The sequence below is a fragment of the Ochotona princeps genome, chromosome 14 (assembly GCF_030435755.1).
Source record: "Ochotona princeps isolate mOchPri1 chromosome 14, mOchPri1.hap1, whole genome shotgun sequence".
NCBI lineage: Eukaryota > Metazoa > Chordata > Mammalia > Lagomorpha > Ochotonidae > Ochotona > Ochotona princeps.
In genome coordinates this window covers 33,172,957-33,198,347 of record NC_080845.1, presented here as the reverse complement: position 1 = coordinate 33,198,347, position 25,391 = coordinate 33,172,957, and the positions used below count along the sequence as shown (strand labels likewise).

General features: G+C 42.7%; 1 protein-coding gene across 1 annotated transcript in view; it reads left to right on the top strand.

Moving 5' to 3' along the window:
* Positions 1-25,391, top strand: part of NFX1 (nuclear transcription factor, X-box binding 1) — a 50,495-nt gene that overhangs the window by 18,219 nt on the left and 6,885 nt on the right. Inside the window, exons 8-19 of the mRNA XM_058672160.1 lie at positions 3,271-3,370; positions 3,452-3,669; positions 4,881-4,978; positions 7,752-7,782; positions 11,418-11,497; positions 12,381-12,489; positions 13,614-13,733; positions 15,554-15,633; positions 19,023-19,257; positions 20,214-20,283; positions 21,543-21,644; positions 22,300-22,341. Coding sequence (XP_058528143.1) covers positions 3,271-3,370; positions 3,452-3,669; positions 4,881-4,978; positions 7,752-7,782; positions 11,418-11,497; positions 12,381-12,489; positions 13,614-13,733; positions 15,554-15,633; positions 19,023-19,257; positions 20,214-20,283; positions 21,543-21,644; positions 22,300-22,341 — 1,285 coding nt within the window. The remainder of the gene's footprint in view (positions 1-3,270; positions 3,371-3,451; positions 3,670-4,880; positions 4,979-7,751; positions 7,783-11,417; positions 11,498-12,380; positions 12,490-13,613; positions 13,734-15,553; positions 15,634-19,022; positions 19,258-20,213; positions 20,284-21,542; positions 21,645-22,299; positions 22,342-25,391) is intronic.

Sequence of the window (25,391 nt, the reverse complement as noted above, 5' to 3'; positions counted from 1 at the left end):
GTATCCCACATGGGTGCAGGGTCCCAGGGCTTTGGGCTGTCCTCAACTACTTTCCCAGGCCACAAATAGGGAGCTGGACGAGAAATGGGACCTCCAGGATTAGAACCTGTACCCACATAGGATCTCTACATGTGCAAGGCAAGGGCTTTAGCCACTAGGCTACCATGCCTTACCCCCCTCCCCCTTTTTTTTTCTTTAAGTTTTGTTCTATTTATTTAATTTGAAAGGCAGAATTACAGAGGGGAAAGGAAAGTGTGATATCTTCCCTCTGTTGATTCACTCCCCAAATGGCCACAGCAGACAGAGTTGGGCTACTAAGGAGGCAGAAGCTTCTTTTGGGTCTCCCAGGTAGGTGCCAAGCCCCTAAAATTTGAACCATCCTCTGCTGCTTTCTCAGGCCATAGAGAGCTGAACTGAAAGTGGAGTAGACAGGACGTGAACCAGCATTGGATGCCAGCCCTACAGACAGAGGCTTAACCTACTACTATGCCACAGTGCAACCCTCCCCCCCACACACACTTTTTTTTTAAGATTTATTTTGTTTGAAAGGCAGAGTTAGTGGGAGAAACAGTTCTTCCATTAACTGATTCACTCCCCAGAATGCCACAGTGTCTAGGGCTGGGCCAGGCCAAAGCTAGGAGCATCTTCCAGGTCTCCTACGTGGGTGGCAGGGGCCCAGAACATGGTGCCATCTTCCACTGCTCTCCAGGTGCATTCGTGGGAACTAGATCAGAAGTGAAGGTGCCAGGACTGCCTGCAGCAGTTTAATCTGTTCTTAGTTTCTACCTGCTCTTAGTTTCTGGAATAGATTTCCCTCGGGGATGATTGAAGTCATTTTATCATAAGGATTTTACATAAACTAATGTTTTTCTTTATAACTCTAATTTTAGGCTGTGATCCTTCAATAGCCCTACAATTGTTTTCCTTCTTTCTTGTCACCTTTTTAATATACATTCTCATTGTACTCATATATACTTACAAGCTGCCTCAAATCCATTTTTAAAGTAAGATGTTACATGTGAATCGGCAGTTTTGTCTTAGATTAAGTGATGGGGTGATAGAGTGTCCTGAACTGGACCTTTGCTCAGCTAAATCATCCAAGTCTATACCATTTGTATGGGTTCTAGGCTCTTTTCATTTTCATGTGGTTGATTTTTCAAACCCAGATAAAGACCTTGATTTTGTCCACATTAAGTCACTAGCAAATGGTTTTGGCTACATATATGGTTTACTTTCTCAAGTTATCTTCTAGGATCCTTCTCAGGTTTGTGTAGAGATTTCATACACATTCTCCTTTTGGGTCCTTATTCATTTATTTGAACAGATGCAGGCTGGTGGCAAAGTCCTTCCTCCAAATTGTCTCTGGATCCTTGACTACTTCCTTCAGTCAGTTATGACTGCACCTAACTTCTATCATTAGCTCTTTTTTTTTCCTTGTGCCTAAACATAGCAGAGCTTCCTACTAGTGCAGTCCTGAGGAGGCAGCAGTGACAGTCAAGTCGCTGATTTCCCCACTCTTGGCACTGGCCTGGGTGTGGCCTCAGCCTGTTGTGGCATCAGGGGAGTGACGCAGCAGTGGGAGTACACTCCCTTTACTCTGCTTCTCACATGAATTACAGTGAGTCTTGATTATGTCTTTTCCCCCTGTTCAATAGGAGCTTTTGGTTCCATTCAAGATACTTTTTCTTTTAAGATTTATTTATTTTTACTGGAAAGGCAGATATACAGAGAGGAGGAGAGACAGAGAGGAAGATCTTCTGTCCGATGGTTCAATCCCCAAGCGACTGCAATGGCTGGAGCTGAGCCGATCCGAAGCCAGAAGCCAGAGCTTCCTCCAGATCTCCCACATGGGTGCAGAGTCCCAAAGCTTAGGGCCGTCCTCGACTGCTTTCCCAGATTACAGGCAGGGAGTTGGATGGGAAGCAGGGCTACTGGGATTAGAACCAGTGCTCATATGGGATCCTGGTGCATTCAGGGCGAAGACTTTAACCGCTATGCTATCGCGCCGGATCCCCAGGTTACTTTTTCATTTCTTACGTTTTCTTGGAAACATATTCATACTCTCTGTGTGATCTTAAATTTAATTGAGTCTCTTATTTGTTTATGTAGGATGAGGTATATGTGCATAGGTTGATGTATTTTTATTTTCATTTATTTGGAAGGCAGAGCAACAGAGAGAGCTTCCATCTGTGGGTTTACTACCCTAAAGTTCTCAAGAGCTAGGGCTGACAAGCCAAAGCCAGAAGCCCAAAGCTCCTTCCAGGTTTTCCATATGTGTGGCACGGATCCAAGTACTTAAACCATCACCTTGTTTATGAGTTAGAAGCTGGATTAGAAGCAGAGGCAAGACTCCATCCCAGCAGTCTGGTATGGGATGCAGGTATCTCAAGGACTACTGTTAACTCGCTGTATCATAAGGCCTATCTGTCCACAAAGATTGATTTTAATGACATTTTCAAAATAAACCTAAAATGTAAAACGGCAACAGAAAAGTTATGTAAGTTGATAAAAGTCTTATTAGGACTTTGTTGTGTGTTAATGTATCAGAAATAACTCCTTAAACATGAAACACAATTAATATTGACAACAGGAAATAAAGGACAATTGGAAAATCAGTAAATCAATTTTTAATATTTTAGGTACTCTGTCTAGTAAATAAAAGTCTTAAGTTACTTTCAAATTTTTGTTCAGTGTGAACACTTAAGCCTCATTTCAAATTCCATAAAAATTGCTAAGGACTTTATACCATCATCCTAATTTTTTAAATGTCTTAGTTTTAGCAGGAGGAACTATTTTGGTAAAATTCCTGAAGCCAAGAACTTCTTTCAGGTCTCCCATGCAGGTGCAGGGTCCCTAGACTTTGGACCGTCCTCTGCTGCTTTCCCAGGCCACAAGGAGGGAGCTGGATGGGAAGTGGAGCATCTGGGACACAAACTGGAGCCCATAAGGAATCCAGGCACTTGGAGATAAAGAATTAGCAATTGAGCCATGGTGCCGGGCCTGTAACCTTGTCTTTCAAATAAATGAACAAATCTATTTTTTTTTAAGTGTTTTTGATTTTGTTTGTTTTAAGTCACTAAAAAAAGAATTTCTTGTGATTAAATTCCTAGGTGGATTTTGCTGTTGTATAAACCACATTGAAACCTTCAGTCAGGTCTGATCAGCGCCTGACTGAACGAATTTTCCATTTGTTTGTTTTATAGATTATTTGGAATATTTTAAGACTCTCTAAAGGTTGCCAATGTTTTGTCTTTCACATGTGCCTTCTAGTATGCTACTGTGGCAGCACCACCAGAGATGTGCTGTGTGGAACTGACATAGGAAAGTCTGATGGATTTGGGGACTTTGGCTGTTTGAAGATATGTGGCAAGTAAGGTTTGTTTTCTTTTTTTCCACTTGAAGTTTCATACCATGCAGCAATTATGTAATAGTCTCTTCTTTTTCTTAACAGGGACTTGAAATGTGGGAACCATACATGTTCTCAAGTGTGCCACCCTCAGCCCTGCCAGCCATGTGCACGGCTGCCCCATTTGGTACGCTATTGCCCTTGTGGTCAAACTCCTCTTAGCCAGTTGCTGGAACTTGGAAGCAGTAGTCGGAAATCATGCATGGATCCTGTCCCCTCGTGTGGAAAAGTGTGTGGCAAACCTCTGCCTTGTGGTTCCTCAGGTAACTAGTACTCATAAAGTTGACTTTAAAAATAAAAATGTAAGTAAGCATTTGGCAGCAGTGACGAAGTAATATGAAATACCAACTATGAATAAAAAAAAAGAATAAATGTAAGTAAGGCCAACTGGAAATGTAAATCCATATGGTAAAAGAGTACTGAAAAGTACATGTTTTTGTCTCATCTGATTTTAAAAGCAATTGCATAAAATGGTATTGATAAAATTGTGTTTATCAGGCCTGCAATATTTTGAAGTATATTTCATGATAATAGCACAAAGAAGGCAGAAGAAATCAAAGTTGTACTGGAAATAGGAAATGGTTCCAGAGGAAAACTTAAGCCCACAAATGCAAAGGAAGAAAACTGGAATGATAAATATAAACATAAATGTAACATTCCAGATATATGGTTGGCTTCTTTTCTCAATTTCTTTGTTAAATATGCCAGTATAAAAAATCATGAGTGTAATATTTGATATATAACATATATCCATTTTAACAATACTAATGTAAGCACAAAAGATGAGAAGTAGACTAGAGCTGTTCAGGAAGTCTTCAAAAGTTTCATGGAAAATGCATGATGAGTTATTTGAAGACATCCACTGGTTCATACCCAAATGGCTGCAGCAACCAGGGCTCAGCCAGGCTGGCACCAACAATGTGAAACTCCATCAGGGTCTCTCCTGTGGATGGTAAGGACCCAAGTGTTTGGGCCATCTTCAGCTGCTTTCCCAAGTGAATTAACAGAGCAGTGGATCAGAAATGGAGCAGCCAGGACTCAACTTTGAGTTCATGTAAAATTCCCACATCACAGATAACAGACCACAGTGCTGGCCCCCACACTAATTTCTTTCTTTCTTTCTTCCTTCCTTTTTTTTTTTTTTTTTTTTTTTTGTTAAGATCCATCTTATTTGAAAGAATTAGAGGGAAAAACAGAGATCTTTGATCCCTTGGTCCACTCCCTAAATGGAACAACAATAACTGCAATAGGGCTGGGCCAGACTGAAGCCAGTAGCTTTCTCTAAGTTTTGTGCATGGGTGCAAGGACCCAAACACTTGAGCCTTCCTCTACAGATTTTCCAGGTGCAGTAGCAGAAAGCCCTAAATTTAATTTAGCAGAATGAATGTAGGCCACCCATCATGAGACAGTCACAGAGTTGTGAATTTGGAAATGAGTAGCTTATTTCGTTCCTAACTTTTCATTTTTATTGAAGATTTCATACATACTTGTGAAAAGTTCTGCCATGAAGGAGACTGTGGACCGTGCTCTCGCACATCAGTTATTTCCTGCAGATGCTCATTCAAAACAAAGGTAAATGCTGTACAGTGCCAGAGTTGTTGCTCTCAGTGTCTTTAAAGTGGCTGTTATGGAAGGGTAGGACTTAGAATAAACCCAGTTTGATTTGTCATATTATGTATGGCTCACTGAACCCAGCCAGTAGTTACTGACTCATGTTATGGGCCAGTTGCAGGATATATGTGTTGAGAGGCTGCAGCACTCAAGGCTCAGAAACCAGTAGTGGAACCAGGACAGGTGTGCAAACAGCTCCACCAAATAAAGTGTGATAATGTTCAGTGCCAGCAAAGAGGAATAGTGGCTGTGTTGGAGGGGGTTAGCTGAGAAGTTAGAGGGAACCCAGTCGACACTTTCGACGACCAATGCAATGGTCGGGTAACTGCTAAATTAAACAATCCATGATCACCCACTTTTAATACCAACTGTAAGTTCTGTAGGCCCCAAGACCACCCTCGAAGCTTAATAATTTGGTGGAAAGATACACTGAACTTATTGAAAGCTGTTATACTTATGTTTTTATTGTGAGGAAAAGATGCAGAATTAAATTGTTCCAATGTAGGGCAGACTCGAGGGAAGTACCACATTTGGATTTTCATTTGTCTTCTCCCTGAGAAATCAGGACAGCATTGCTTTCTGTGTGTCAGCAGTGTGGGATGGTGTATTGCCACCTGGGAAACTCTCTGGAGAAGCATGGGTAGTCAGTTTTTATTGGGACTCCATTGAGGAGACAGGTTTGACTGCCCATGTGGCTGATCTCAGTCTCCACTCTCTCCACAAATCTACCGGTCAAAGCCACCACCCTGAGACTGTTCAGTGTGACCAGTTTGCTCAGAAATCATAGTTAACTACCCAGTGATCTAAGGCCACGAGCAGGCAGCTACATTCCCTGGGATTGCTCCAGGGGAGCAGCCAAGTGCAGAAGCCAGAACCCTTTGGGTATTTTGTTAACTCATCACTGTCGAACTGTTTCATCAGTTTCTGCTTTCTGCTCTGGGTAGTATTGATTTGATTTTGTGTTTTAAAGGAGGCCTCTTAGTATTTTAGGTTGATGCCCTATCTATTAAATAAGAGGCGGCAGGAAGTCTTCCTGTGGAAATCTTTGAGTAACCCAAAACCCAGTGTTGGACCTGAATTCTGAACAGTTGGTACTTTTGGTTAAAAAACAGCCCAAGGTTGTTGGCAGCAGTCAACGTACGTGAGTCTGTGAATTGGAAGCTAACTTAATAGATAAACTTTGTAATAAAAGGAGAAAAGATGTGAGAGTAGTATAATTTGTGACAGAAATTGTGTGCTACATGGGTTTTTTTCTGTCAGAAATCACAAAATATATATGGAATAGTGGAGGTATGTTGAATGTTAATTCAGAAATATTAAAGGCTGTGAGATCTATTAATCATAAATTTAACAGTGCCTAGAGTTCTTTCAAGGCTAGGACTTCAGCCGCTAGGCCACACCGCCAGGCCCTCTTAAAAGTTTTAAAGGTTGTTTTCATCATTTTGTTTGGGAGCTTTTGAGAAATATATGCTGTCTCTTACTACTGCCTAATAAAGAATGGTACGTCTGCATTTTTATTGGTAATTCATGTACAGAGATTTATGGGAGTTCTGCCTTAACATTCCAGCATGTAATTTCTTGTATACTGTCCACTGGAGGCATTGACTGGGGCATTTACTCAAGCAATTTCATGAGTCATCTTTTTTTTTTTTTTCAAGATTTTATTATTATTGTAAAGCCGGATAAACAGAGAGGAGGAGAGACAGAGAGAAAGATCTTCCATCCGATGTTTCACTCCCCAAGTGAGCCGCAATGGGCCGATCCGATGCCGGGAACCAGGAACCTCTTCCAGGTCTCCCACGTGGGTGCAGTGTCCCAAAGCCCTGGGCCGTCCTCAACTGCTTTCCCAGGCCACAAGCAGGGAGCTGGATGGGAAGTGGAGCTGCCGGGATTAGAACCGGCGCCCATATGGGATCCCGGGGCTTTCAAGGCGAGGACTTTAGCTGCTAGGCCAAGCCGCCGGGCCCTCATGAGTCATCTTTTTTTCATATCAGTAAAGAACACATGGGAAGCCTTTTCATATCTTCAGTCCCAGGAAATTTCGTGTTTATCCAAAATGTATTTTTTCCCATTGAGAACTTTGAATTTCTTAGACTTTTTCATATCTATTACCAACTCTAGTAGCTGCATTTTTCCCCTTTTAGATTAATTTTTCTAAAAAGACATGTGTTTGAGTACATAGTAACATGTAGATGATTTCAAAGTCAAATTCAGATGTAGATGCTGGATAGCCAGACTCACTTGACCTCAGCTGATGGATTCAGAGTAATAAAACCTCAGAGGCCAAGGGGCTACTGGTTTCATTTGACTATAGTTTATTTTGTGAGAAGGAGTGCTCTTGGGGATATAGAGCTATTATTTTTAGTTCTTAATTTTCTTCTTATGGCCTTTTCTGTCTATACTCTTATTGAATAATTACTTATGTGCTTTGCATACTTTAGCAGCCTGTTTCCACTCACAATTTATAATTCGTAACATGCTCTAATCATGAGTTTAGAGGACAAAGAAGACTAGAATTATTTTTAATTGGAAATCAGCGAGCCCAAGATCCTGTTGAGTGTGGTATGATGTGGGGTTGGGCTAGCCTCTGGCAGGCTGAGTTGGTAAATATAAACAGCTATCCGAGAAGACAGAGTATCTTGGATATGTATGATATATTTAGCATTATACTGTGGTGGTGATGTTTCAGATATGTCTAATATAGTTACTGTTTTTTCTTTTTCTTCTTCCATAGGAGCTTCCATGCACCAGTCTCAAAAGTGAAGGTATGAATGGGAGAGGACATAAGGCTGTTTTCTGGGGTATCTTGAGAGTAGGTTGAGTTTTATGTGAGGGAAGGTTTGTGGGAAATCGAATTAAAAGCATGAGCTTACAAGGGCTGATACTGTGACACAGCAAGATAAGCTGCTACCTGTGGTGCCAGCATCCATATGGATGCTGGTTTGAGTCCCAGGTGCTCCATTTCCAATCCTTCTCCCTGAAAGTGCACCAGGGAAAGCAGAGGAGAATGGCCCAGGAGCTGGGAACCCTGTATCCACTGGGACACCAGGAAGTAGCCCCTAGCCCCTGCTTCTGCCTACTGTGCTCTGGTCATTGCCACCATTTGGGGAATAAACCAGTGTATGGAAGACTGTCTCCACACTCCCATAACTTCTCCCCTTGCGTGCCTCTGCCTTTCAAATAAATAAAATCTTTTTTTAAAAAAAAATTTTTTTTTTGATGTGAGGGCTCCACTGGCTAATCCTCTGCCTGCAAGTGCCAGCATCCCATATCAGTACCTGTTCATGTCCTGGATGCTCCACTTCGCATCTGGTTCCCTGTTTATGGCTTAGGGAAGGCAATGGAGGGTGGCTTCAGTCGTTGGGAACCTGCACCCATGTGCGAGACCCAGAAGAAACTCCTGGTTCCCATTTTCAGATCAGCTCATCTCTAACCGTTGCAGCCATCTGGAAAGTGAACCAGTGGATAAAAGATCTTTCTGGCTTTCCTACTCTATAAAATCTGCCTTTCCAAATAAAAATAGATCTTTAAAAATAATAATAATCAAAACGTAAGAGTTTAGGGACAGACATTTGACACCCAGAGTTAGGATGCTGCTTGGAACTGCCACCATCCAGTGTCAGCACAGGTCACCTTCCGGCTTCCTGTTCTTGGGCTCTCTGGAAGTCAGCAGATGAGGACCACATGGAATGTTGGAGACAGAAGTGGTAGCCTAACTCACCGTGCCACATGGAATGCATAGATTGGATTCCAGACTACTGGTTCCTGGCTTCAGCCTGACCTAGCCCTAGCTAGTACAGGCGTTTTGGAGTTGAGACAGTGTGTAAAAGGTTTCTGTCTCTGCCTTTCAAATATAGGAAAATAAAAATAGTTTTAAATATTGCAATGTGGAAAACATAGAAAAATTATGCTTAGATTTCATTCCTCTTTTTAACTGCGTTTTTTCTGAGACTTTTTGAAGTTACTCATTTATCAAAATTTAGCAAGGTATACCTGAGATTTGTGCATTTTAAGAGATGCTTATTTATTTGAATAGCAGAGTTACAGAGAACAGATAAGAGCTCTTTCTGTCTGCTGCTTCACTATCCAAATGGCTGCAAAAGCTGGGAGATAGGGGCCCAAGCACTTGGACCATCCTCTGGTGCTTTCTCAGGTGTGTGAGAGGTAGCTGTATCAGAAGTAAAGCAGCCAAGACTCAAATGGCATCCATGTGGCATGTTGGAGATTCACTGTGCCACAACACCAGCCCTGATTATTTCGTATGTGTGAAATGTTATGATAGGATATTAGCAGTGAAGGGAGCAAAATTAAACAGCGAGTGAAGCAGTTTTTGTGCACGCTGACCCTTTATGTCTCAGTGGGACTGCTGGACATTCCCGAGCAGTCTTCTTAGTCTTGAGGCCTGCAATATTGTCTCTTCCTTAGTCTGTGGTCCTGAGTTCCCGCTTTGTTCTGATGCTATCATGTAAGCTACCCCAAATCCCTTTGGGAAAATAATAGAAGATAAATATGTACAAAGTAAAAGCTCTTTTTTTAGTCAAGAAAAAAGCTGAGTTGATTAGGAAACTTCTGGACATAGATAACAGAAAACCTGAGGAAGAACCATTGAGGGTTTGTTGTTTCACGGAACAGGAAATCTAGAAGCAGAATAGTTACTGATTCTGGAACTCTGGTTCAGCTTCTCTGTTTTCCCCTTCTGGGTGTAAATGAGCTACTGCAGTCCACACAGAGGGTGTTTATCTCTGTTCCTTTTTAAGAGCAAGAAGAGTGGTTCTGAAAGGTCCTCTGTACATTTTATGCAAACATGTTCCTACCAAAGCCTGTTGCTATCAAGGGGGATGAAAGGACCAGGATGGATTAGGCACATCATCATTCAGCCCTGTAACTGAGGAGCACATGGGCACCTGAATTCTAACTGATTTGGATCCAGTATTGTGGTGCAGTGGTTCACTCCCCAAATGACCGCAACGAACACAGCTCTGCCAGGCTGAAGCCAGGAGCCAGGAACTTCTTCCAGGGGCCCAAATTCTTGGGACATCTTCTTGCAGGGAACTTCTTCTTGCAGGGGCCCAAATTCTTGGGACATCTTCTGCTGCTTTTCCAGGCACATTAGGAAGGAGCTGTATCAGGAATGGAGCAACTGGGACACAAACGTCACGGGTACTGACATCCCTGGCGGCAGTTTAATATATTATGTCACCACACTGGCCCCTCTACCACATCTCATGTCACTACAATGATGACAACATTTCCAGCACATGAAACCTTGGGGGAAAAGCACTTCCAGATCATAACAACATTCAGAGTTTCAGTTTTTAAAAATATGTAGTTTGGAAGTCAGCATTGTGATGTGGCAGGTAAAGTTGCCACCTGCAGCACTAGCATAACATGTAGGCGCAGGTTCACGTCTTGCCAGCTCCGTTTCTGATCCAGCTCTCTGGTAATGCATCTGGTAAAAGCAGCAATGGCTAGCCCAAGTTTTGGCCTCTGCATCCATGTGGGAGACTTGGCAAAAGTTCCTGGCTCCTGACTTTGGCCCAGCACAGCTCCAGTCATTGTGGCTGTTGGGGGAGTAAACTGCTGAATGGAAGATTTTTCTCTAATTCCACCTTTCAAATATGTAAGTAAAAAAAAAAATTTTTTTTTTTTGGGCCCAGCACCGTGGCCTAGCGGCTTAAGTCCTCGCCTTGAACACACCGGGATCCCATATGGGCGCCGGTTCTAATCCCAGCAGCTCCACTTCCCATCCAGCTCCATGCTTGTGGCCTGGGAAAGCAGTCGAGGACAGCCCAAAGCCTTGGGACCCTGCATCCGTGTGGGAGACCTGGAAGAGGTTCCTGGTTCCCGACTTCGGATAGGTGCAGCACCGGCCGTTGCGGCTCACTTGGGGAGTGAATCATCGGACAGAAGATCTTCCTCTCTGTCTCTTCTCTGTATATCTGACTTTGTAATAAAAATAAATAAATCTTTAAAAAAAATGAAGGGAAGATATATTTTCATTTTATAATACACATACATGTGTTTGAGTACACAAAAATTATATTCTGTAATTTTCACAAGTTATGTATTTTTATAGCATTAAATTTTTTTTAAAAAAAGATTTATTTATCACCTACCACTACTGCCTTCTTTAATATACTTAGTGCTGTTTATATGCCCATTTGCTTTGTATGAGTTTCCGTTTTTCTTCATTACTTTATCCTTTCCATATATTAAATCAGTCTTGCTGCTTTCTATTTTTGATCATTTGATGAGTGAAAATTATGTATTAATACATATTTTCTCACCATTAATTATTTATATTATTACCTTTTATTTTTTTTTCAGTCTATAATCAGATGATTGTTGGTTCACTATTCATATCCGTTTGCCTGTCTTTCTTTTTAATTGTCCATGACAGATGCTACATTTATGTGTGACAAGCGATGTAACAAGAAGCGGTTGTGTGGACGGCATAAGTGTAATGAGATATGCTGTGTGGTAAGTGGACTTATCGTTAGGCATCATCAGACTCCAGTCCTCATGGCTCGGCTGTAAAAGCCTCAGCCATCTGGAATGCAGCCCGGTGTAGAAATCACTGTGCAAGTGCCTACACGCCAGAGAGCATGCAAAGTCCCTGTACTCTATCAGGCCTTCTTAGGCCTTGGCCAGGTTGAGCAATCAGCTGGGGCATCCAGGGACCCTCAGGCCCTCAGACTAGGTGATGGGAGTATAGAGACCAGCCATGTTATCCACAGCCTGGCTTCAGATTTGGATAGTACTCTTCAGGCCAGGCCAGGAGGCAAAATGAGTTTGGCATTTGGTAAAGCAACAAGTTTCATTTATTTGTAATACTTACATCTGTGGAACTTATTAGAGGAAGCACTACCTGACTGTTGGACCTGTGTTTTCTCGTCATGTATGAAATGAGAGAACACATATGTAAAAGTATATGTGCATACATGTGTATTCATACACTTTTAAACAATATCAACAACACAATAGTACACTTACACATTTACATATGTGTGTAAGACACATAGCTATTATATAAAAATTTGTATATTTACAAGGTAGAGTGATGGATTTGTGCTAAATACCAAGATTTGTAAGCTTTGACTGCCTCTTAGCATGGAGCACTTCAACCAGATCAAAGCAGAGCTGTATACTGCATCTGCACACAGCCTGCTCTTGAAGTGACCACCAGCTCTCGTCTAGCCTTGTTTTTCACCCGTATCGTGCATACTCCCTGACCCTGGATATTCTAATGCTGTTTTCAAACATCATTTGATCCGTGCATGTCAAACCTGTTACACTTACTGCTGTTTAAGGAACACATGAAGTGGAGACAAGTCTGTGAACAAATGTAACTCTCTCTTCCCAGGATAAGGAGCACAAGTGTCCCTTGATTTGTGGGAGGAAACTCCGTTGTGGCCTTCATAGGTGTGAAGAACCTTGTCATCGTGGGAACTGCCAGACATGCTGGCAAGCCAGTCGGTGTCTTTACTATAAGAGTTTCCTAGAAATTCAGAAATAGTTTTACTTTGATTCATATGAATTATTGAACTAAGCCTTAGTATTATGGACATGTTAGCACAAAGAAGCTCTTTCTGGTGCTGTTATAGTCCCTGGATGTATGAAATGAGATGTGAGCAGTGATCTTGAAATGCGGCCTGGTTCACTCATGAATTTCTCTTCTGCTACCTACCGCGGTTCTGTCCTCAGTGTTCTTTGCATCTTTAGTAGCAGCTTGCCAGCTTGATTTTAGGACTTATTTACAATTTTAGAAAGAAATGAGGACCCCCCAAAAGCTCTTTTTATATGAGTTATATATACCTAAGTCTACTGTATTACCATTTAAAGCTGAGAATTCAAAAACAATTGTTTTATTCATTTAAAGATAATAATCACTTTTTGTAAATAATACTTGCTATGAAAATAATAATAGTGGGTGCCTAGTTTAATAGAAGGTAACTGGATTTTCATATATGAGAATTTATGTATTTAAATTTAGTCTTCTGTTTTTCATCTATTGTGATATAATTGAAAAGTTCAGCCTCACAGCTCATTTGAAAAGGAAAGTGTATTTTAAAGATTTCTTTCAAATAACTGTGGATATTCTTCTGTGATATTGCACCAGAACTTAACCTTGTTTCAGGAAATACTGGAATCAGTATTTTTGCTTTTGTTCTCTGTGACATAAATTTCACTGCTCTGTCTTGTGCTTTGACTGTATCTTTTTACTCATATTTAATAGTATACATTGATCATTTGGAATTATGCAGATCTTTACAGTGTTGACAGATGTCCTATTACAGTGCTAAAATCACAGTCATTAATAAAACTTCAGTCAAATCAGAAACGTGTTGTGAAAAAGTATTGGAAAGCCATCAGGCTCAGAGTGGTAAATGCAACACTATGTATTGTCCATGCCTTTGTAATCAGCTCAACCTTAATAAAATAAAAACCCTTTTATGTAAAAAAAAGAAAACAGAAAAGGAGCTCACCTCCCAGATTTCCTTCTAAAACTGCAAGTGAATAATGTGTATGTGTGAACATGTGTGTGCACATCCCAAACTCACTAGGGGTTATTTTATTTCACCTGCTATTCCTCCAGGTTTTGATGAATTGACCTGCCACTGTGGTGCATCAGTGATCTATCCTCCAGTTCCCTGTGGCACTAGACCCCCTGAGTGTACCCAGACCTGTGCCAGGATGCACGAATGTGACCATCCAGGTGAGGCCCGCTTGCCACTGCACCTCACAGCCTGCTCACACCCTAGCATTTGGGAAGCTGCCATGTCACGTTTCAGTGCCGTGATGGGTGCTGTTATGAAAGTGAGGCTGTGGTCTGAGCCATGCTAGGAGTCACAGTGCCCTGCTTTGCTTTACTGTGGGTTGTCAGACGTAGCTAAGAGGTTGAAGGATACCCCAGCAGGTAGAGTATATTATTAGGATCTTCCATGTGCAGGTTTGTCTTCCTAGAATGAAGGTAGTATCCAGATCTGCCATCTGCTCATTCACTCACCAAATGGCCACAGCAGCAAGGAGGTCAAAGCAGGGAGCCTGGAAGTCCATCCAGATCCCCTGTATGAGTGCAGGGACCCGGCACTTGGGCCATTCTCTGCTACATTCCCAAGCACATGAACAGGACACTAGATTGAAAGTGGAGCAGGTGGGACTCAAACCAGCCTTCATTTGGAATACCAGCACCATAGTGAATATTTTTCTACAATATAGATTTTTTTAATGTCTTTGAAATTTTTGAGGCAATAGTGACTGAAGTCCTCATCTTACATGCACCAGGATCCCATATGGGCAGCAGTTTGTGTCCCAGCTTCTCCACTTCCCTTCTGGTTCCCTGATTGTGGCCTAGGAAAACAGTAGAGGATAGCCAAAAGCCTTGGAACCCTGCATCTGTGTGGGAGACCCAGAAGAAGCTTCTGGTTCCTGACTTCAGATTGGCTCAATTACGGCCACTGTGGCCACTTGGGGAGTAAACCAGCGAGTTGAAGATCTTTCTGTATTTCCTGCTTCTATAAATCTGACTTTCCAATAAAAAGTATATCTTTTTAAAAAAATTTTTTGAGGCAGATAAACAGAGAAAGCTTCTACCTGTTGATTCATTCCCTAAATGCCTGCAGTAGCCAGGCAAGGCTAATGCCAGAAGCCAGGAATTCAATCCATGTCTTCCACATAGGTTGTGGAAACAACCACTTGAGCTATCACTGCTGCCTCCTAGGAGCTGAATTAGCAGGAAACTGGATTTAGAAGACAGAGGATGAGTTTAGATAAACTCCCCCTAAGTGGCAGTACAAAATTTGAAAGAAGTTATCTGAAGCATTTAGATGAACTAAATAGCAGAGATAAGTGAACCGGTTGCTGTGTAAGTAGAGCCAAGAGAATGTCATACTGGAATGGGCAGACTGCTGCAATGGCTGTGCTGCAAGGGATAAAGTAAGAGATACCTCCATCTCTGTTTGTCTTGGCATATCTATCCCCCACCTTTACCACCACCATTGAGTTTATTTTACCACCTCATATTCAGTTCTTCAGCATTGTGATAGAAAGGTAACAACTTTTTATTTTGCTGTGACCATTTTGGAAAGTACTTCTGGATGGTTGTTTGATGCAGTCGTTAAGATATTACTTAGGATACCTGCATCCTGTGTTAGAATACCTGGTTCCAGTTCCAGCTTGAACCTGTGCTTCTGATTCAGCTTCCTGCTGGAGCACATCCTGAGGCAGTGGATGGTGCTTAGGTTCTTGACTGGCTGCAAGCCCTGTGGGAGCCCTGGATGAATTCCAGGTTCCAAGTTCCTGGCTTCAGCCTCGCTGTTGCAGGCGTCTGGGGAGTAAACCAGTGGATGAGAGATTGCTTTCTGTTTCATTGCCTTTCAAATAAAATGAAGATGAGTAAATAGAAACTAAAGTAAAATAAATAAAAGGTACTCCTAATTCCTGAATTTGAAAGTTATCAAATGCCATTTGTAGCATGGTTTTTAATTTATGTGGCTTCAGAAATTCTTCCCACTGATTGCTTCCTCTTTTTCGCAGTGTATCATTCTTGTCACAGTGAGGAGAAGTGTCCCCCTTGTACTTTTCTAACCCAGAAGTGGTGCATGGGTAAGCATGAGGTAGGTTTACTTGTGTTCATTGTTCCAACCAGAAATTAATTATTTCATTTCATCAGAGTTGTTAGGCTCATCATTTCCACCATTTTTGCCTTCTAGACTTGTGCCTTTTAACAAAAGCACTCATCTAGTCATGTTATCACATCACAATCAAGGTATAAGAGTTCATTCGTCCCCAAACATTTGTTCACACCTTTTGTAGCCTTCTCTCCTAGTTCTCCAGGATCTGACAACCAGTGAATTGTTTGTTGTCTGTCTCAGTACTATACCTTTATTTTTTTTCCCCAGAGTGTCACAGAAATAGCGTGATAGAGTAATGTATCATTTGGAGTATAATTACATCTAGTCAGATTCTAGGTTGACCAGTGTGGGCAGAGGTTGCTGGCCTGACCAAACCCTTTCAGGGAGAGCACCGTTGGTGTGAAGGCGGATTGTCTGCCTGTTACCCCTGTTCTCTCTAAGCCCGCCTGCAGCTTCCCATGGTAATCACTGTGCTGAAGTGCCTTCTTCGCGTCTCTCATCTCCAGATTTCCAGTGTCCCAAAGGGCTTTTATTCCTTCATTCATTCATTTGGAACGAGTTTGAGAGAGAGAGAAGAGATGGATCTTGTATCCAGAGGTTCACTCCTCCAAATGGCCACATAGCCAGGACGGGGCCATGCCAAAGCCAGGAGCCTGGAGCTTCATCCAAGTCTCCCATGTGGGTGGTAGGGACCCAAGGACTTGGGCCATCTTCCACTATCTTCTCAGGTGCATGAACAGGGAGCTGGATCAGAATTGGAATAACCAGGATTCTAACCAGCAACCATGTGGGATGCTGGGTCCCATGTGGTGCCTTAACCTGGCATGCATAGTGCAGGCTCCAGAACTTTTATTCTGAACTTGTAAACTGTATTTGGCATTGTCAACTGTAACTATATAGAACACTGAAAATTCTGAAATAGGTCATGGTGTAGTTTAAAGTTCATGGCTTCAGTTTGGATCAGTCCCGGTTATTGTGGCCAGTTGGGTTATCTCTCTCTCTCTGTCTCCCCCTTTCTCTTTGTACCACTCTGCCTTTCAGATAAACAATATTTAGAAAATGAAATATAATAAAACATTTTGTGTGTGAATTTTAAAGATGCAGGTTCATTATAGCTCTACTACCAAGAAGGAAGTCTTCAACATTCTGGTGTGTTATTTACCAGGCATGTGTGATGCATCCTCTTCCGTTCTCTGCTTATGATTACACTGTTTTGTAACCTGCTTAGTTTTCTTCCTAATATGTTGGCCAGCAGTCCCTGAAGCTCTTGATGCCTGTAGCAACATGCTGTCAATATTGTTTTCTTATCTTGATGAGCATATTTTTCTAAACTTTTTTTGTGGTAGTTCTCAAGTTACAGACCTTAGCATTTATTCTTCCTCTGTAAGTTTACTCTGTGGTTCATGAAGCATCTTGTTGATTTCTTAGTCATACTTCATTCAACAAATGTGAATTGAGAAACTGGTAGTGCTAAGTTTGGTTCATTCAGAAACAAACAAAACTGACATGATGGTTTTGGTGGAACCTTTCCTGTGGGCTTGGAGGCCGATATGTAAGTGGGCAGTAACACAGAAAATAAGGAGTGCTGAGGAGGATAGGCAGGAGCCACCCAAGGAAGCGCTACTGGAGGAAGTAACACCTAAAAGGATGCTGGGAAGAGTAATGTGGGGACAGAATGAAAGAGCAGAGGATTTGCACAAACTGACCTGGTACCCTGACAATAACATCAAGTACAGGTTTCCTGGATGGGAACTATGCCCTACCAAAAGTCATTGGCAACCATATGTCATAGTTTTCAGGGGACTCTTCAAGGGTGGAAGGTACATGTCACTGATATAGAAATATATCCATTTTGAGAGTTCTTGAAAGAATTTGAGTAAATATAATAAAGAGTAAGCTTTAGTCCCACAGAGTAGAAGTCCAACACTTGTTTTCTGCAATGGGGAAGCCTGAAAGCAGGGAATTGATTTGGAAGCTAGGGCGAGTGCACATCTGCTTTACTCCTAGATTGCACATGGTGGAAAGGGGGCTGGAGTCGAGCCTTGAGCCTCATCCAGGTCTCACAGGTGAATGTGCAGAACAACTACCTGATTTACCATCACTGCCTCCTGGGGTCTGCATTAGCAGGAAGTTAGAATTAGGAGCTGGGCCCAAGAGTTACTTTCAGAGACGCTGGTGTGAGACATGGGTGTCCTAGCAGGTACCATAAGCACATGGCCCAATGCCTAGTCCACCTGTTAGTTTTTTTAAATAACAGGGCACTCTAAAACTTCAGAGACCATCAATTGAGGCATGCAAGAATTAATTATGAATAATTAATTCCATAAAAGAGCTCTACCTTCAGTCTCAGAACCCTGAATCAGGTAAGCCCCTACACATTAGGATAGAAGAGGGCTGATCTGTCAGTTCAGCATCTTAGCAGTTTGAAAAGGAGGGGAGAAATCATCTCATCCTAGTAATTTGTCATAGTGTTTGTCTTTTATTTTAAAATTGATTTATTTTTTGAAAAGGAAATATTTTACTTAGAGGAAAAAAACAGAGATCTTCCATTTACTGGTTTGTTCCCCCAGTGGCCACAGGAACTAGAGCTGGGCATGCCGGAAACCAGGAGCCAGAAGTTCCCTCTGTGTCTCCCACATGGCGGAGCAGGGGCCCAAGTCATTGGGCCATCCTCCAGTGCTCTCCTAGGTCATTATCAGGGAGCTGGATGGGAAGTGGAGCCACCAGAATTCAAACCAATGCCCATATTGGATGCCACCGCTGAAGATTGAGGTTTAGCTGACTGTGCCTCCACACTGAACCCAATATTGATTTGGTTTAAAGGCAGAGTTATAATAAGAGTGAAGGAAAGATGGACAACTTGAATTTATTGATCCAGCCCCAAAATGTATGCAACAGCCAGGGCTGGGCCAGGCTGGAACCAGGAGGTTCATCCAGATCTTCCCCATGAATGCAGTGCCAGAGAACTTGGATCGTCTTCCACTGCTTTTCCAGGTTCATTGGTACAGAGCTAGATCAGAAGTGGAACAGCTCAGACTGCACAGCACTCATATGGGATGCCCGTGTCTGGAAGTACCAGTAGTGGCTTACCCAGCTATGCCACAGCACTGATGGCTTTTTTTTTCCCCAAAATATTTCCTAGTTATCTGATTCTGTCTGCCTGTTACCAGCCTTGGAAAATTAATATTCCATGTGTCGCATTCTTGTTTCCTTTTCAGACTAACCTGTCAGACTTTGAAAATCAAATGCATTTTGTTTCAGATAAAAAACTTTTAGGAAAAATGCTCATTTATAAATTGAGAAATGCATTAAAGTTAAAACTATCCTGAGTCTCACACCGAGATGAGAATCTATATTTCTGTCTCTCCTAGCTACGCAGCAACATCCCCTGTCACCTGACTGATATATCCTGCGGATTGCCCTGCAGTGCCACACTACCATGTGGGATGCATAAGTGTCAGAGACTATGTCACAAAGGAGAGTGTCTTGTGGATGAGGCCTGCAAGCAGCCCTGTTCCACTCCCAGAGCCGACTGTGGCCACCCATGCATGGCCCCCTGCCACACCAGCTCACCCTGCCCTGTGACTGCTTGTAAAGCCAAGGTGGGTAGTGCTGGCTCCTGATAGGGGCACTGACTGTGGTTCTGAAGCTGCTGGTGGATCAGAGCTGTTTGCATCTTCGTGAGGAGTTCCTGGTTGCAAGGAACTGTAACCAGTGACATCAGTGTACAGATTATTTTTTGTCTTCTGAATCTTCCTAGTGTTTTAAGAGAGAGCAATCTCCCACTTGCTGATTCACTCCCAGATGGGCCCTGGCCAAAGCCAGAAATTCATTCCAGGTCTCCCACATGGGTGGCAGGAAACCAGTCACTCGAGTCGGCACTTCTATTCTCCAGTATCTGCGTTAGCAGGAAGCTGCAGTCAGAAGTTAGCCAGAAACCAAACCCAGTTACTCCAGTGTGAGAAACAGGCGACTCAGTCATTGGCTGAATGCTGCTCCAGTCATGCATACTTCTGTCTAGCTTGATGTGGTCTTTTACCCAGTGCCACCTGACCACAGTCTGTCATCCTTTGATCAGTGTTGTCACCTCCATATATTCAGCAAAATGTGTAAATGTCTGTATGGCACAAGGTGCTGAAGCTAAACCGCTGAAAAAGAAATACGTAGTCCCTTACAGTTTGGTGGGATAAATACTCAGCAAATGATTACTCAGATAATTAGTTACAACTGAGGTGGTGTAGCCTGGACTGAGGGTGAAGCAACCTTCCTACCCTCTCTCCACGACCAGCATGCAAACAGTAAAGGTATTGGCTTGACTCTGTTTTGATCTGGGTTAACTGTCCACCTTGCTGGTTCAGTGGTAAAATTTCATTCTAGGCCTGCCTCATTAGAACAGGTTAAGAATAGAATCACTTTGCAGAAAGTGGCCTTGTGAATAGATCACTTCCGTTCTAGGTTGTCAGCTACATGGTTTGATATGTGAAAAGTTTTGAAATGAAGCCTGCTGTTCACTTGGATCTTGTATGCTGAAAGTCGCTCTCGATTAATCTTGTTTCAGGTAGAGCTACAGTGTGAATGTGGACGAAGAAAAGAGATGGTGATTTGCTCTGAAGCGTCCAGTACTTACCAAAGGTTAGTGGTACTCCTACACGTTGACCTTTGGTGGACCTAGGTGAAGGGTGTGTTTATTGTGGGGTGCTTGGTACTCAAGATTGGAAAGTTTATTAAGTGATATCTGGTTCTTTGGGGGTTTTTGTTTGTTTTCAAATGTGTCTGAAAAGCAAAATGACAGAGGGTCACTTTGACCCAGTGGTTCACTCCACAACTAGGTAAGGTAAAGTAGCAAGCAAAGTAGCCAGAACTTGAACCAGCACTGTGGTGTGGAATGCCAGCCTCACACACAGGAGCTTTGTCCCCTGCACCGTAGTATCAACCCTGGATTTTTTACATTTGATTTCTCTGGCTCAAAAAATGGTTCTGGGGTTAGCATCGTGGTACAGTGCGTTAAGCTATTGCTTGCAAGGGCCACATCCTAGATGGGAGTGTTGGTTCACATCTCAGCTATTCTTTCTCTGATTCACCTTCCTGTTAGTACCTCCTGCCTTCTGGGAGGCAGCAAATCCTGTGATACTTGGACCTGACACTTACATGTTAGACCTAGATGGGGTTCCTTTCCTCCTGGTTTCAGCCTAGCCCAGCACTGTCTGCTGTTGAAGGCATCTGGGGGGTGAACCAACAGATGGGAGATCTCTGTCTTGCTCTGTCACTCTGCCTTCCAAATAAATAAAATAAATATTTCTTAAAAAGGCCTTATGTATCTTTTCTACATTAACTTTTATTTATAAAATAGACATTTTTTTCCCTCCTCCTTCTTCCTTTCTGTCTCTGAATTTTTCCAGCTTTGGGTCTTATGGCACCATGGCATGAAAGGGGAAACAGCCCACCTCTGGTTGGGGTGCAGCCTGATTGCTGGTTCCCTGGTGTGAAGGTTTCTCATTGTTCTGTGAGGTATCTTTGCAGCCTCCTGGAATCTTGACACCTGATATGGTCGTACAGGAACCTGCCTGCAGAGGTGGAGCTATTAGGAGCTGAATGGCCTGGGCATCTCCCATGAGATGTGTTTTGGCCCTCGGACTTTTGAGGCGCAGATGAGCCGAGTTGAAAGCCTCCTGGATGTGCGGCATTGGCATGGGCTGAGAGTCGAGTTACTTCATCACTTTCTGTGCAGTTGCTTAAATTGAGTTGAGGGCATATCACAGAAACATGTACAAGTTCTTAACAGATGGACTTACAAAGCTACTCCAACTGTCACATGGTGAATTTCTTTGGAGTATTCCGTATACCCAGTATGGGGAGATTCTTGTAATGTTTTTTTTTCTATTGTATTTCAGGATAGCTGCTATATCTATGGCCTCTAAGATAACAGACATGCAACTTGGTGATTCCGTAGAGATCAGCAAGCTTATTACCAAGAAGGAAATTCAACAAGCCAGGTAATTTTTAAAAATATATGTAAATACTAGCCTGCTGCAGTTACACTGAGTTTCTAGAAGACAGAAATTACCTTAATTCCCCCACAGGAGAGTCACACACACACACACACAGAGCAGGTGTTCCAACCCCAGTGATCCCAACTCAGTGTATAGCAGAAACCAGCAGAGACTTCCAGGCCTCACTCCAGCCTTGTGGAGTAACCAGCGTCAAGGACGCCCCACCCGACCCTGCAGAACAACAGAGAAACAGAATAGATGCGGTGGCTTGAACGGGAGCCGTGGCTATTAGAGGGGCACTGGGCAGTGGTTTTGAGGCTGAGCTGCCAGGAAATAGTCAGGAGGCCCACCTAGTGGACTGCTCGACTCCTCCAATCCCGAGACCTGCCTGCCTGTTCTTAGAAGGGGCCTCTTCCAGCCTTCCCTTGACTAGGACGTAGGGGAGAAGATGGAATTCTCTGGTTCGGTGGTGGGGAGGAAAAGCAGCAGGGAGGGATTGTTGCTAATGAAACCTGAAACCCGATGGTCTCATAGGCCACTGATGCCTGCAGAGAAGTGCTTTGGCAGCATGAGTCTGTGTTCTGCTCAGCTTCCAAACCTAGTGAGGGAAGCTGTAAGCCTGTGCCCTGACTCGATGTTTTTTCATTTGCTTGTCAAGGCTGGAGTGTGATGAGGAGTGCTCGGCCTTGGAAAGAAAAAAGTGAGTATAATTTCAACTGCTTGTTCTCTCCTCCTCCCTGAACCCCGTGATGTCATGGGAGGAAGCTGCCTGTCAGCATTCACTCAGCACCCACTCTAGGTGTTCCTGCTGTCACTGCAAGGGACACATGATGGGCAGGAGCTGAGTGGTCTGAGCATTCAGCACTCAGGTAATTGCAGAAACATGAGCTGTGGGGCGTGGGGCATGATGCAAGCATCAAAAGCCACAGCACATTTAATGCAGTGATCAGCCAACTTCCCAATTCCAACCTTAGCAAGAAGGTTTTAAAAATGCTTAGGGAATTTTGTACTAAAGTGTGATAATACTTAATTATATTAATTAATTAGTTGTGTACAGATTGGTGAGTCATCAAATGAATACAGCAGTGTAACTAGCAATCAGGGCAAGAACTGAGAAACTACCCCAAGCTCTCCATTGTGTGCCACCGAAGTTTAATCTGTCTCCTGATTTTAGCATTTTAGGCTAATTTTGTCTGTTTTTGAGCTTTATGTGAATGATGACATCATGCAGTTTGTGTTCCTTTTTAAGACTAGTTATTTTTATTTGAGCGATTCACAGAGAGAAAGACACCAGTTCACTCCCCAAATAGCCAAAACAGGCTAGAGCTGAGCCGATCCAAAGCCAGGAGCTTCCTCTGGGTTTCCCACATGGGTACTGGATCCCAAGCACTTGGGCCATCCTCTGCTGCTGCCACAGTTCATAAACAGGGTGCTAGATCAGAAGTGGAGCAGCTGGGACTCCAACCAAAAACCATACAGGAGGATTAGCCTGCACCAGTCCCAAGTGTTACCAATATTGTGATATCACAAATAATATTAACAGCATTCCTTTGCTTGCTGTATGTATATACTCATTTCCATTGGATATAAATTTAGGAGAATTGCTTATTAACAGGGTATGTATATGTATCAGCATTAGTACATTGTGCCAAACAGTAACAAATGTTATACCAACTTAACACTTCCTTAAGATCATTCCAGCAGAGTAGTGATTCCGGTTTGCTACACATTTTTATACTTGAAATTGTTTTAATTTTAGCCATTCTTACAGGCATATAGCAGGATGTATACCTTGCTTTACCTTGAAGTTTGACTTTGAACCATTTTCAACAGTGATTCTTTAGTGCCTAAATGTGTAGAAAGCAAAGTAATGACCAATAATAATACCCAGATTTTCCTTAGTTTGACTGCAAAGGCAACTTGTGAACAGCTGTGTGAACAACCTACCCTGTTTAAGAACTGTAGTTGGAGGGCCCGGTGTGATGGCTCAGTGGCTAAATCTTCACCTTGTATGTACCAAGATTCAATGTGGCTGCTGGTTCATGTCCTGCTACTTCCCATCCAGCTCCCTGCTTGTGGCCTGGGAAAGCAATAGAGGATGGCTCAAAGCCTTGGGACCCTGCGCCCACATGGGAGACCTGGAAGAAGCTCCTGGCTCCTGGCTTTGGATCAGCTCAGCTCTGGTCGTTATGGCCACTTGTGGAGACAGATCTTTCTGTCTCCCCTTCTCTGTACATCTGCCTTTACAGTAAACGTAAATAAATCTTTAAAAAAAAAAATACTGCAGTTGGAATGTGCTCAACTGTCAAATGTGAATTAAAGTCCTGGGTTTTCAGAAATGTACTAACTGCGTAGAAGGTCTCCAGAGTGTGAACATTAACCTTTATGTGGTGGAGACAGTACTGAGTAGTAGTTGGAGCTCTAGCTGTTAGAGCCTCGTCCTTAATATGAACTCTAAAAGTGTGTAGGGGCTGGCATCCTATACGAATGCTGGTTCTAGACTGTGTGCCCTACTTCCCATCCACTTCTCTGCTAATGCACCTGGGAAAACAGTGAAAAGTGGTCTGATTGCTTGGTACTTGCTCCCCACGTGACAGACCCAGATGGTTCCAGGCTGCTGGCTTTGGCCTGACCCAGTTGTGGCTGTTGTGGACATTTGGGCAGCAAATCAGCGGGTGGGAGTTAGCTGTGTTCTTTGTCATTTCCTCTTTATATCACTGTGCCTTTTACATAAATAAATTTTTTAAATTACAACGTAACAGTTTTTAAAAACAGGTAACTCACTCTATAGCCAAGTATGGAAATACCATGAGATGCATGGTGCCAGCTAGTACACAAAATGTTCTGGAAACCACTTGGGCTGCATTGGTCAGATATTATGTTCATAATAACATTAGAGCCCACACACCTGAAACCATTTTTCAGGAAAATTATTTTTAAAGATTTATTTATTTTCATTGGAAAGGCAGATATATGTAGAGAAGGAGATACAGAGAGAAAGATCTTCTGTCTGCTGGTTCACTCCCCAACCGGCCACAATGGCTGAAGCTGAGCTAATCTGAAGCCAGGAGCTTCTGGGTCTTCCACACAGATGCAAGATCCCAGGCCTTCACCATCCTTGACTGCCTTCCTAGGCCACAAGCAGGGAGCTGGTTGGGAAGTGGAGCAGCCAGGATCAGAAGTGGCACCTATATGCGATCTTGGTACATGCAAGGCAAGGATTTTAACCACTAGGCTTTCGCGCTGGGCTCCAGGGAAATAATTTTAAAGGCTTTTTATACAGAGATCTTGTCACTTGCAGTGTTGAGGAAACTGTAATTAAAGGAAGCAAGCTAAATGGGGAATTATTTAAGTAAATTATGTAATAGAAGATGATGTAATAGTGAAACAGCAAAAGCAGCATGAGAAATTTTAGTTACGTAAAGATGAGAGAGGAAAGATGTGAAATTTCATATGTAATTGCAACTACTTATAAAAATCTGAAAAGGTATATAAAGCTTTTCAGTATTGCTATGTCTGTTTGCTATATCTTAAGTATAAATTAAGAAGGTCATCCTCATGGAGCACTCCCAGTGACATTTCAGACACACTCCCTACCCCCATCCTCCACTCCCCACCTACTCCGTGTCCCCAGTGATGAGCCTGTGGTTCTCTCAGACCCATTCAGATCTATTTTGTTTATTTCCTTATATGATCACAATAGTACATCTTGGTCCAAGCTGTTATTCTGTCTTTAATATCTGGTTTGCT